The sequence below is a fragment of the Felis catus genome, chromosome B2 (genome assembly GCF_018350175.1).
Source record: "Felis catus isolate Fca126 chromosome B2, F.catus_Fca126_mat1.0, whole genome shotgun sequence".
In the NCBI taxonomy this organism is placed as follows: Eukaryota; Metazoa; Chordata; class Mammalia; order Carnivora; family Felidae; genus Felis; species Felis catus.
This window is the reverse complement of record NC_058372.1, coordinates 79,822,202-79,835,517: the sequence shown is the minus strand read 5'-3', so window position 1 is coordinate 79,835,517 and position 13,316 is coordinate 79,822,202. Positions and strand designations below refer to the sequence as shown.

General features: G+C 40.6%; 1 protein-coding gene across 3 annotated transcripts in view; it reads left to right on the top strand.

Moving 5' to 3' along the window:
- RRAGD (Ras related GTP binding D) overlaps positions 1–13,316 on the top strand; it is a 42,394-nt gene that overhangs the window by 17,432 nt on the left and 11,646 nt on the right. For all 3 annotated transcript variants that reach the window (XM_045057834.1, XM_011282464.4, XM_045057835.1), the window contains exons 2-5: positions 283–578; positions 5,890–6,089; positions 7,535–7,649; positions 9,099–9,241. In XM_045057834.1, the coding sequence (XP_044913769.1) occupies positions 283–578; positions 5,890–6,089; positions 7,535–7,649; positions 9,099–9,241 (754 nt within the window). The remainder of the gene's footprint in view (positions 1–282; positions 579–5,889; positions 6,090–7,534; positions 7,650–9,098; positions 9,242–13,316) is intronic.

The window sequence follows — 13,316 nt, the reverse complement described above, 5'->3', positions numbered from 1 at the left end:
AACCTCTACTCCTCACACTCCAGATTTGCTGGTTGTGATGTGGAATTGTACAGGTTTTCTGGCCCTCTGGAATGGTGTGACAGGTAGTGACACAGCATTCTTCAGTGTTCTGCACTTCCTAACAGGCCCTCCATGAGTGGAGTGAGGTAGTTAGCACTCACGGCGTTTGGAAGAGTAACACTGTCAGTGAATCATAAGTCCCATCTGAGGTGGAAGTGAAAGTCCTCTAATTAACCACTGTGACGGCGACTCACCCTCATTCTTGTTTTGTGGTTTCTCCAGTTCTGGACTTCAGCGATCCCTTCAGCACTGAGGTGAAGCCGAGAATCCTGCTCATGGGCCTGAGGAGAAGCGGCAAGTCATCTATTCAGAAAGTTGTCTTTCACAAAATGTCTCCCAACGAAACACTGTTCTTGGAGAGCACGAACAAGATCTGCAGGGAAGACGTTTCCAATAGCTCCTTTGTTAATTTTCAGATTTGGGACTTCCCAGGACAGATTGACTTTTTTGACCCTACATTTGACTATGAGATGATCTTCCGGGGAACAGGAGCACTGATATTTGTCATAGACTCCCAGGTAAAGCTCAGTCTCAGGTACATGGAAGTGCAGCCCCGCCCCCCGCAGCCCCCCCCCTCTCCCCCCCTCCCCCCTCCCCCCCCCCCCCCCCCAGTTCAAACCAGTTCCTTTGTGATGATTTTGGTTTGGTGTTTTTAGCTGTTTGAGTTCTGAGTTCACAGCTTGGCTCCACTCAGCTTTCGGTGGGGGTGGGGGAGTTTGCAAAGGGGAAAAGTCTCCCTCTGTGCATTCCTAACCAGTGAGCAGTGAGCAATGTGAGTTGAGTTGAGTATGTCTCAGCGAATCACAGAAACCTCACAACCGGAGGGGACCACCATACGGGCCAAAGACAGCAAATACGTGTCCCCCGTGAAACTCTTGGCAGACATCCACAAAACTGCACAGGTTCTCTGCAACAAAAAGATGTGTATAAGTCTACATCTGAAAACGTTTACTCTTTCCTAGGAAGGCAAAGTTCTAAGGGTGCAGTTTTGCTTCTGAATTAAATTATTGTAATTATTACTAGTACACAATTGATTGACAGTGTAACTATTATGTATTTTATAGGTAACTATTAAATATAAAAAGTAACATTTTGATGAGTGTATCTGTTAAGATGATGGATATTTTCCCACTTAATTAATGTATTCATGCTTGAATAAGAATTTAGGATCAATTCTACTTTTGTTTGTGTAGATGTAAGCACTGAGAAACCTTGTTCACATAAATAAGTACATGGATTTGGTTGAGTTACAGCATTTGCTCAATTATTTAAACTCAAGTTACATCCTCTAAGCTGTCCTGTTTTCTACCACAAAGGATTGTTTTTAGTAGTTTACCAAAAGACATCCTGATTGGGCTTTCCTTTAACTTTGAAAGTAAAGACATGGGGACCCCTTGACTGGTGAAGACCCTTGTTACCCAGGTATTAGTTACTCATTTTATCAGTATTCAAACTAGTCTTCTGAATTGTCTCTTTGGTACTCTGGGCCTTTCTCCTGTGAAGTAGGAGGCCAGCAGTTAAAGGGGAGGAGGGGGAAGGGAAGCAGCAGGACTGCAGGTGCATCTCAGGCATGCCGGTATTAGGAAAGAGTACAGGTAACAGAATTGGGACAATGGCACTCTTCAAACTCTCCATGTCCAGGCTCTCTTAGAAAGTGTCCTGGAAGCATAGCTTAGCCTCAGGTTTGTTTTGGTTTGTTTGTTTTTTAATTTTCTTTTTTAATGTTTTTTGTTTATTTTTGAGAGAGAGAGAGAGAGAGAGAGAGAGAGAGAGAAGGTGAGAGAGAGCATGTGGGGGAGGGGCAGAGAGAGAGGGAGACACAGAATCAAAAACAGGCTCCAGGCTCAGAGCTAGCAGCACAGAGCCCGATGCAGGGCTCGAACTCATGAACCCCAAGATCATCACCTGAGCTGAAGTCAGACACTTAACAAACTGAGCCACCCAGGTACCCCCCAAGGGCCCTCTTTTGTAGCTGTGGAGGAATAAATGGCAGTAAGTCCTTCAAGAATGCACTAAACCAGCTCTAAGTTCAGGACATGATATTTCCCTGAAACTGGACCAACAATCAGACAGGTGGGCTCAGCACACCTGCCCCTTCCAGGAATGCTGATGGTGTTAGGGAGGAAGGGATGTGGAAACTGTTAGTAACAATGGTTCTGAGCCCATGCTTGGAAAACCATTCTCTGAGAAGACTGCTCGTGCCTGAGAGCATCATAAATTCATTCAGGGAGCTAGGTGCCTGTTTAATATAATAATGAAATTTTCAGCTAAGCCTTTTAGTTCCAAGTGATTGCACTGTGTACTAACAGTGTAGCTGTAGGAGTGTGGCCATATGTTAGAAGGGGCTCTTTCTTTATTTTTCGGTGGGGGTGTGCAAGGGAGCGACTTTGCATTCTGGTGCCTGATCTGTGAACAACAGTGCCTCCCCTCCCATGGGCCCATCCGGAAATGCATGCTGTAGACACCTGCATCAGGTCCAGGGCCTGCTGTCAGTTACTGCTTTCCCGGCTGTCCCACTTGTACTGACCCGTTTTCTGGCCCATCTGTGGCCTTGGCAGGAGCCCCTACCTTCCTGCTGAGGTCTGCCAGCACCGTAAATTAGGGAGCTTGATCTTAGAAGAGCAGCTGGGTTGTGTGCACGCTGCTGGATGGAGGGCGAGCTCTTGGATGTGTCCCACTCATCTGTCTCTTCTAAGCTCCAGTTTTTCCCACTGCTGTTTCTGGACTTGCTGAACTAGGTAGCAGCAGTAGTAGCCCTACCCTTGGGGAAGTAGATTCCAGTCAGATGACTCATCTTTTCAAGACAGTAGCTTAGTAAGTACTCACTTCAATACCATGTTGTGCTTATGTAGCAATTTGCATTTATAGAATTCAAATGTCCAGTGCAACTCTATCCTAGGTGTTTGTGATATGGCTATAAGGTGGTTAAAATAGGTTCACTTGCCTGTTTTTAAATTGCAGCTGTAATTTGGTTTTATTTTTTACCTGAACATGAGAAATGGAACTTAAATTTGGGTTGGTAAATATGTGTTTTGTTTTCTTTTTTTCCTTTTCCTAGCTGTAGGGCAGAGAAAGGTGTAAGAATGTTTGAGAAATTGGTCCTTTTAGGTTCCACTTTTTAAAATGTAGGAAAAATATTGAGAGCTGTCATTTACTAAAAAGAAGGAATAACTAGAGAAACTGTTTCAGAGTCTAATATATACTTTTCTATTGGAAGCAGACTGTAAAAGCCATGTTTTGGGGAATATTTATAGGATGTGGTTTCAAGCACTGAAAAGAAAAGCAAACTTCAAGGAGTCTTGGCAGCCTGAAGTCACTGCCTTTATTTCTAAGCAGGGCTCTTTTGGTCTGACGCCTCATATTTTTATTTTTTCCTTGTGAATCCCTCACAATGCCAGTATTGCCATATAAAGATATCACCAAGGAGAACATGTGTCCTCACAGAACGTTGTAAAATAAATGAGAATGAAAACATCAAGAGTGATTTCCTGTGAGCTAAATGCATGACACTGCCGGCCCCCCGGCAGAGCCCACAAAATGTACCCCATCTCAGGGCCTCTGTTGGCCCCCTGAAGCCATTTCACATGTGCCTTGAGATCCACCATGAGGTGTTGGCTTCATCTGCATTGGTGATTGTGACCTGCCTGTAATTCCTAGATATAATTTTTTTTAACTTTATTTATTCATTTTGAGACAGAGACAGAGAGAGTGAGTGGGGGAGGGGCAGAGAGGGAGAGAGAGAATCCCAAGCAGGCTCCGTGCTGTCAGCACAGACCCTGATGTGGGGCTTGAACCCACAAACCATGAGATCATGACCTGAGCCAAAACCAAGAGCCGGACGCTTAACCAACTGAGCCACCCAGGCGCCCCCCTAGATCTAATTTTGGAATAGAAACAAGGCAGTGTATTTTCCCCGAATTTTTATTTGTTGTAGAAGATAGTAACCAACACAGTGGGGAAAAATCATCCATAATCCCTCTGCCCTAATAAACCAAGTATGTTCTTCTTTTAAATGTTATTTTTAGTCCTTGTAGGTATGTGCCACTTCATCACTTAGTTGGTAATCAGATCATTTTATATGCCTGGCAGGCAAGTTACAGTAGCAATTTCTAATCTTTTGAGATTGTGGTACTCTCTTGACATTGGCTAGTTTTGCTCACCGACAAGGTCGCTTAACTGCTTGACTCCCCTCTTTAGTTAAAGACATAAACAAGAACAATTTTTGAGGTGTAATTGACATACAACAAAATGCATTCATTATGAGTGTACATACAATTCAGTGAGTTTGATGAATGTGTATACCTTGTAACCACTTACTTCACAGTCAAGATATGGAATATTTCCACCACCCAAAAAGGTTCCCTTGTGTCCTTTCTCAGACAGCCTCCCTCCACATTTCAAGATGACGTAAATGAATTCTGTTTGGTGTTTAGAGATACATATGTATATAGTAACGGATAGAGAGATGATTGAGAATAAACACTAAACTCAGGATAGTGGCTACCTCTGGAGTGTGGGAGGTAGAGTGATGGGGTAGGCTGGGAGGATGGAGAGAGACACACGGGGCTTCAGTGTCTACTGTTTGATTTCTTTCTTTCTTTCTTTCTTTCTTTCTTTCTTTCTTTCTTTCTTTCTTTCTTTCTTAAGTTTATATATTTAATCTGTATACCCATTGTGGGGCTTGAACTCATAATCTTGAGATCAAGAGTCACAAACTTGGGGTTCCTGGCTGGCTCACTTGGTAGAGCATGCAACTCTTGATCTCAGGGTTGTGAGTTTGAGCCCTGTGTTGGGTGTATAGCTTACTTAAAAAAAAAAAAAAAAAGAGTCGCACGCTCCTCCAGCCGAGCCAGCCAGGCACCCCTACTGTTTGATTTCTTAAACAGGGAGATGTGTATGCAGATGTTCATCATATTGTTACAAACGTGTCATTGGTAGGAAGGAGAAAAAAGTAGTATTGTGTTATTTGGGGTTGTTACTCTAGATGAGAGGTCAGCAAACGGTTTCTGTAGAGGGCTAGATGGTAAATATTTCAGGCTTTGCAGGCTGTACCATTTCCAAGGAGTTTCCGTAGAAGAAAACCAGTCATCTCTAACAATGCAACACAAACGCAGCCATAGACAATATATATAAATGAGTGTGGCTGTGTCCCAGTAAAACTTTACTCGTAAACAACATGCAGTGGGCCCAGTTTGGCCCATGATTTGCTGACCTCTGGTCTAGACTAGTGGCTCCTAAACCTTTCCTCCTGGCTCCTTCCTTATCCTCCCAGCGACCCATATCATGTTTTCACCTTGAACTGTTCATCACAGTTCACCAAGGGACTAAAAAATTGGGGAAGAATAGTATCCCAGGGAAGGCCCTAGGTATGGAGTCGTTTTGAATTCATAAAACTTCAACTCTGATCTTAATGACTGTCATCAAGCTAAATCATAACTGCCTATAGCTGTGTTTTTCCAGCCTTTCTTTTTCATCTCTTCATTAATGAAACTTAAGTTTTCAAACTTGAATTCCATGAAACTAGTTTTTATTTGGGCTTTTGCAAAATATTTTGGGGGGGTTGTACCCACACGATTTACAGGTTAGGAGTGTGTATGAAAGAAAAAAAGGTAACTGTGAGATAAGGTGATGGATGGATTAATTAACTTGATTGGGGGGATTGTTTCATGACATATACGTATATCAAAGCATCACACTGTACACCTTAAATATATGGAGTGTTTATTTGTCAATCAAACTTCAATAAAGCTGGGGGAAAAAAGAGTGTCTGTGGAAGGCAGCTTAGAAAGGTTTGACCTCCCTTGACAGGAATGTGCCTTTTGTTCCCAGGACGATTACATGGAAGCCTTGGCTAGGCTCCACCTCACCGTGACAAGGGCCTACAAAGTGAACACCGACATCAACTTTGAGGTGTTTATTCATAAAGTGGATGGTCTGTCAGATGACCACAAAATTGAAACCCAAAGAGATATTCACCAGAGGGCAAATGATGACCTTGCAGATGCTGGATTAGAAAAAATTCACCTCAGGTGAGAACAGAAATTTCTCAGCGATCACATTAGTTGACAGAAGTTAGCAGGTGTGGAGTCCAAAGTCACAATGAATGATTTGGCATGGGCAGTAATTCACCTGTTTACCCTATTTTGTGTTATACACATTAGGACAGTATTTGGGAAAAGCAAACTTTGCATGTGTTAATTCTAATTTTTGGTGATTTTTTTTTTTGGTTTTTGTTTAAATGTTTGTTTATTTTTTGGGAGAAAGAGCTTGTGTGTGCATGTGCGCACATGCAGAGGAGGGGCAAAGACAGAGGGAGAGAGAGAATCCAAAGTAGGCTCTATGCTATCAACACAGAGCCCAAGGTGGGGATCGAACCCACAAACTGTGAGATCATGACCTAAGTCAAAATCAAGAGTCAGAGGCTTAACCAACTGGGCCACTTATGTGCCCCTTTGTTTTGTTTTTGTTTTTAAAGTTTATTTATTCGTTCATTCATGTATGTATTTATTTTAATTTATTTTTGAAAGACAGAGAGAGAGCGAGCAAGCATGAGCAGGGGAGGGGCAGAGAGAGAGGGAGACACAGAATCTGAAGTAGGCTCCAGGCTCCGAGCTCTCAGCACAGAGCCCAGCGCGGGGCTCAAACCAGCGAACTATGAGATCATGACCTGAGCCGAAGTCGGACACTTAACTGACTGAGCCATCCTGGCGCCCCCCCCCCCACCTTTGTTTTTGTTTTTTAAGCAAATAGTCAAACCTAATGTTTTTCCCACATGTGAAAAACACTAGATAAAACACAAGAACATAATCCAGGAAGTTAATCAATGTCGAAGTTTACAGTTTGTGATGAATATGATAGTATCTATATGCACAAGTAAAAGAGAACTCTGAAAACACTTCAAATAGAAGTACAGAGGGAAATCATTTCTCTATTAGTTGTTTTTTAAGATTTTATTTTTAAGTAATTTCTATACCCAACGTGGGGCTCAAACTTAAAACCCCGAGATCAAGAGTCACATCCTCCGCCACCTGGTCAGTCAGGCGCCCCTGTATTAATTTTTTATGGGGAGGTATATGCATCATTCAATTTGCAAATTGGAAAATGAAAAAATTAGATGCTTCAATACCAATAATGTAGCTGTTACTAACCTAACAGGTGTTTGTAAAGATGATCTGGTGTGGAATCTTGGAGAACTAAGAAAGCTCATACGGGCACATACCACTGCATTTTTAAGCTTTCCAGTCCAGCCAGTCAGTAGAAAAATGGGTATAATTCTTGCTTTTTGGGAGTTGGGGAGGAATGCCTTGTTAAGACATGTTCACTTTTTTACCGAGTTCATATTGAATTCTACAGGGGGCTAGAATGTGTGTGTATGGACTTAGATACAGAGGGCTGGGTACTGGTGTCATGACATGGCCTCAGCCATCTATTCCCTAGTCAAAAGGGAAACGTGATGAAATATTTTCTCTTTCAGCTTCTATTTGACAAGCATATATGATCACTCAATATTTGAAGCTTTTAGCAAAGTGGTTCAGAAACTGATTCCACAGCTCCCCACCCTGGAGAATTTGCTAAACATCTTTATCTCAGTAAGTACATAATTATCATCCTTGTAGAATCATTTGCAGAATTTTAGACTAACATTGCAAACAGTCTTATTTTTGAAGTGAAAACAGTCTTATTTTTGCTTGCTCTCACAACATTGCAATGTCACTGAAATATTACTTTGGAAGATTACTACTAAATAACTGTTTCATAGTCTTTAAAATTTAACTCCCCAAACGATTCCTGTACTTCACTGATACAGTGTTTATTCAAGTTGTAGGCAGTCATTCAGTGTTGATAGAGCCCTACCAGATGTAGGGAACATTAAGGGTAGTTTTGGTGATGGTGTGCCTGGGTGGCTCGGCGGGTTAAGCTTCCGACTTTGGCTCAGGTCTTTTTTTTTTTTTTTTTTTAAAGTTTTATTTATTTTTGAGACAGAGAGAGACAGATCATGAACGGGGGAGGGGCAGAGAGAGAGGGAGACACAGAATCGGCAGCAGGCTCCAGGCTCTGAGCCATCAGCCCAGAGCCCGACATGGGGCTCGAACTCACGGACCTCGAGATCGTGACCTGAGCTGAAGTCGGCCACTTAACCGACTGAGCCACCCAGGCGCCCCTGGCTCAGGTCTTGATCTCCCGGTTCGTAAGTTCGAGCCCCACATCAGGCTCTCCAGATCCCCTGTCCCCTTCACTCTGTGCCCCCTCCCCTGTGCACACTCTCTCTCACAAAAATAAATAAACATTAGAAAGAAAAGATATATTGTTTTAAATATTTGTGTATGTTTAACACTGTGGATGATGTGCTGGCTGAATGAGTCCTATAAACCGGCAGCTCTAGGCAAGCTCTTCTGTTCAGTTGAGTCAGATGTGATGGCTGTATGCATATTTACTCTGTCACTGTATAGTGGTGAATTTGTTTAGCTTTTTAAAATTTATTTAAAATATACAGTCAGTAAAATTAGTGTTTTTACTTGCCTTTTCCTAACTGCAGGTACATCTCTAAGAGCCAGGAAACACTGCCCAGTTTGTTTACCTAAAGTAAATAATTTATGAAAAATAAGAACTTTCCATTTCATATGCAAATCCATTATAAAGGTTTATGTGAGGTTTTTAAATTTTTTATTAAAAATTTTTTTGTTTTCTTTTGATGTTTTTATTTATTTTTGAGACCGAGAAAGCACAGGCTGGGGAGGGCCAAAGAGAGAGGGGTACAGGAACTGAAGCAGGCTCTGCACTGACAGCAGAGAGCCCGATGTGGGGCTCAAATGCTTGAGCCGTGAAATCATGACTGGAGCCGAAGTCAGACACTTAGCCTGCCGAGCCACCCAGGTGCCCCTATGTGAAGTTTAAATTGTAATAAAAAAGAACAAAATTTTAGCAAATTTTTGCTCATTTATATTTTACACTGAGGATGGCATATAATTTTTTTATGTAACAATGACATGTTCTGAAATCAGCTGTACCTTTAAGATAGCATCTTCTTTTTGTTTCAGAATTCTGGAATTGAAAAGGCATTTCTCTTTGATGTGGTCAGTAAAATTTATATTGCAACTGATAGTACCCCAGTGGATATGCAAACCTATGAACTCTGCTGTGATATGATCGATGTGGTTATTGACATCTCTTGTATTTATGGGTAAGTAAAATACTCTTTCTTTTTATTATCCTTTTTTTCAATAAAAAAATTTTTTTAATGTTTATTTATTTTTGAGAGAGAGAGAGAGAGAGAGAGAGAGACAGAGCGTGAGTAGGGAGGGTCAGAGGGAGAGGAAGGCACAGAATCCCAAGCAGGCTCCAGGCTCTGAGCTGTCAGCACAGAGCCCAACGCAGGGCTGGAACGCAGGAACTGCGAGATCATGACCTGAGCCGAAGTCAGACGCTTAACTGACTGAGCCACGTAGGCACCCCATTATTTTCCTTTTTTTAAAAATGTTTATTTTTATTTTTGAGAGAGAGATGGGGGAGGGGCAGAGAGTGACGGAGACAGAGGGTCTGAAGTGGGCTCTGTGCTGACAGTAGAGAGCCCAATGCAGGGCTGGAACTCATGAACTTGTGAGATTATGACCTGAGCTGAAGTTGGATGCTTAACTGCCTGAGCCACCCAGGTGCCCTTGGGTAGGAAAAATATTCCTAAAGGCTATGATCAAGCCATACTTAAGATTAGAAAATGAAACCTTTCACAACCTTTGTAACATTTGCATTTACTTATTTGATTTTAATACTTTTGTTTTAAATAACTGAGATCTATAAATATACCATTTAGCATGCAATAATAAAAAAATTATTGAGTAAATGCCTGGTATTCTGCTAATAAACATATTACGTTATATCATTAATTCCCTGCTATTCCATGGGAATAGGGAAATGGGAATTACTATCCTCATTTCACAGATGGGGAAACTGAGGTTCAGAGTGGTTAAGTTTCTAACCCCTGCTCACACTGTCAATGAAAGATAGGACTAGAATTTGAACTTAAGTCTAACTGATTCCTGGTTCTTCTACTGATCTGTCATCATATCATAATGTCATATACACTTGGGAGAGACTAAGATCCTAGAACTCTGAATACATATCTCTTATTAACAACACTTCTATTACCTTCTTCATTATAGGAAATAACTTCTGGATTCTCTTTAACACACTTTTCTTCTTTTATGAGCAGCAGAGAATTATAAAACCAAGCAAACAATATTACCTGTTTATTATTATGGTCTTAGATTCTTAGAAAACAGAACTTGCTATACATTTAGAATAATATAAAGTAAACCAGGAGTGGGGAAAACTGATTGTGGTACCAGACATAGAAACATTTCTACATGACTTTATATTTCCTGAATGGGTGTTATATACAGTGAATGGATATGAATTAGTTTGTCTGTCTTAAGATACCAAGTTGTTGCCGTTGATTTATATTGGATCTTACATGCTTATCCAATCATTGATGAGGTAAAGCTCGTGTTCATCTTCCTTTTTACTCACCAGCTGTCACCTGCCTCACACAGCCTCCTTCAGCCTTTGTGAGGGTCTCAGTCTTCCCATTTTTCTTTTCCACTATCTGAAAATCCTTTGCCCCCTCAGTTCAGATTCTCTCTGTTATACACACATGCATGCACGGTCCCTTCCATTCTGAAATAGGGAAAGTGATACAAGACTGTAGTGAGGATGAAGTATCATTAGGCTTTACCTGGTAGACCCTGGATAAAGGTAGCTTCCATTATTATTATTGTTGTTATTATTATAATACATTGCCATCTGGCTTTAGAAACAGACCTTATTTCCCAAGTTTATTGCCTTTTTAGTATTATTAAACACTGCCATCTGGCTTCAGAAATAGACCTTGTTGCCCAAGATTACTGCTCTACAGCATTCTATTGTTTTTTAGCTACAAGTGGATGACCTTGAAATAGTCATGGAAACTGAATATACCCTGATTACAGTCTAGATTGCTGTGGTAATCAAATACAATAAACACAATTAATCTGGCACATATTTGATGATATGCATAATCATTATTGTGCCATATGGTAATTGGGTGTAAGTGGTAAGCTGTTCATGTAAATGATGTTAATCAGAGTTCCTTTCACCCAGCTAAAACAAACACGAGGCAGGCGGAATCGGGAGGAGTCAGATTGTTTTTCTGAGGTGGAGTGCAGTGTTCCTAAGAACCTGGGTCACAAATCGGGCGTGGGCTCTGGAGTTTCCTTGGTGCTTGTTGGAGCCACAAGGAGCCAGCCCAGTTAACCGGCAGCAGCCAAGGAAGCAGACTGCCAGTTCCCAGCTGCTCCTTGGAGACCAGCAGGGCCAGAGGCAGGTGACCTGGTGCCTCACTTAGTCTGCTCAGGAATCTGCTGAGCTTCTGTTCACCAAATATACACGCACGCACACACACACGCACACAGGCATGCACACTTTACAATATGTTACATCGTCCTGTGTTTTCATTGCTTTGTGGCTAGAAACTTGAGTGGTAGAAAATAGATAGCTGTTGCAGTTGTAATGCTTCACCAATTTTTACTTGTGATTTTTTGGATCTTTTTTGTTTTTCCAATTTGTTTAATGTTTATTTTTTTCTGATTATGAATGTAATCCATGCTCATTGTAGAAAATATATAAAGCATAAGGAATAAAATTAAAATTAAATTAAAATAACCTCATCATCTAGAGACAGTCACTATTAACATTTTCATATATTTTATTCTTATTTCTCTGTGTAATTTTTAGGATGATGTGGTCACTTTGTATATGTTATTTTATATATATATCCTGCTTTGTTCATTTAACATTATCACCTAAGAATTTTCTTGTGTTACTAAGTGCTGTTGGCAAACAGCGCCTGGTGTCTGTTTACTATTATATTTACTTGGAAGTTTTAAATGCAGTTTTCTTCACTGGGTGAAAAAAGTCCAGTGTTTCAGTTTATTGTTCTCAGAACATTCCTCATTAGTAAGGGAAATACAGTATAGAAACACAGCAGCTAAAAATGGTACAAAGGAAGTTAAGAATTCTGATAAAGCGTTTTGAACATCAGAGGTCCAACACTTCTTAAAGATTTTTCTTTCACGTTTTGGTAGATTACAGTGAGTTGAATCCTTTTTTTAAAAAAAACTACCTTCCACAATTTACTTTTAAGTAGCCATGCATATATGTGCCGGTTTAAAATACTCTCAAAACTAAAAGCTTGCATTTCCTTTGAAATACTCTACAATTCATGCTTCTCATTTAATCTGGTTTGGCACGCTACTTCCTTGTGATATTTATGAGATTAAAAGCATTAACTCTGAAATTACATTAGTTTGAGTCCTGGCTCCACCCCCATCGTCAGCTTTGACCAAATTATCCTATTTCCTCTCAATACCTGGCTTAGAGGATTCTTAGGCCAGACAATAGATAATTCCTGGTAAAAGCTAAGAATGGTGCCTGTCACATAGTAAAAACTGGCTCTTATAATGCAAAGGGATTGGTTTAGCACCAGCTGAGTTATTATGTTGAATTAATAAGGTCTAGCACAATTCTAGTTAATCATTTCTGGTCAATTATTCATTAATTTGGGAAGCAAAAATACATACATGCATGCATACACACACAGTTGCAGAAAAGGTGCAGGGAAGTGCTCTTTTGCCTCTGAGGAAAGAAATCATAACTCTGATTACATTAGTGTCTTCAGAGGGTCCAGTTTTGATCATTCAAGGTGATACTAGTAATAAAAGTTAACACAATAGTTAACATTCATTGTGCATTTTACATGTTTTCAGCACTGTGCTCAGTGCTGTGTATCTATTATTTCATCGTGTTGGGAAACTTTGAGGTAGTTTCTGTTAGGATACAGATAAGAAAATTGAGGCTCAAAGAAGCTACTCACATTGCCCCAGTTCCCATAATAAGTGGACTAGGATTCAAACCCAAGTCATCTGTGTCTGCAGGCCACACTTTCTTAAATAGACCAGTATACTTATTTAACGTTTTATTTTGAAAAAATGTCAACCCTACAGAAGATGTGCAAAGATAGTCCAGTGAACTCCTACGTACCCTTCACTGGGATTCACCAATTTTTACCAATTTCCCGTATTTGCTCTTTCTTTTTCTAATACAGTTGTTGATTTGTTTTTGCTAAACCATTTGAAAGTGAATTGCAGACATCATGATTCTTTGATCCTACATAATTGGGTGTTTATCTCTCCAAAAAACAGACATTCTTTTATAAGACCACAGTT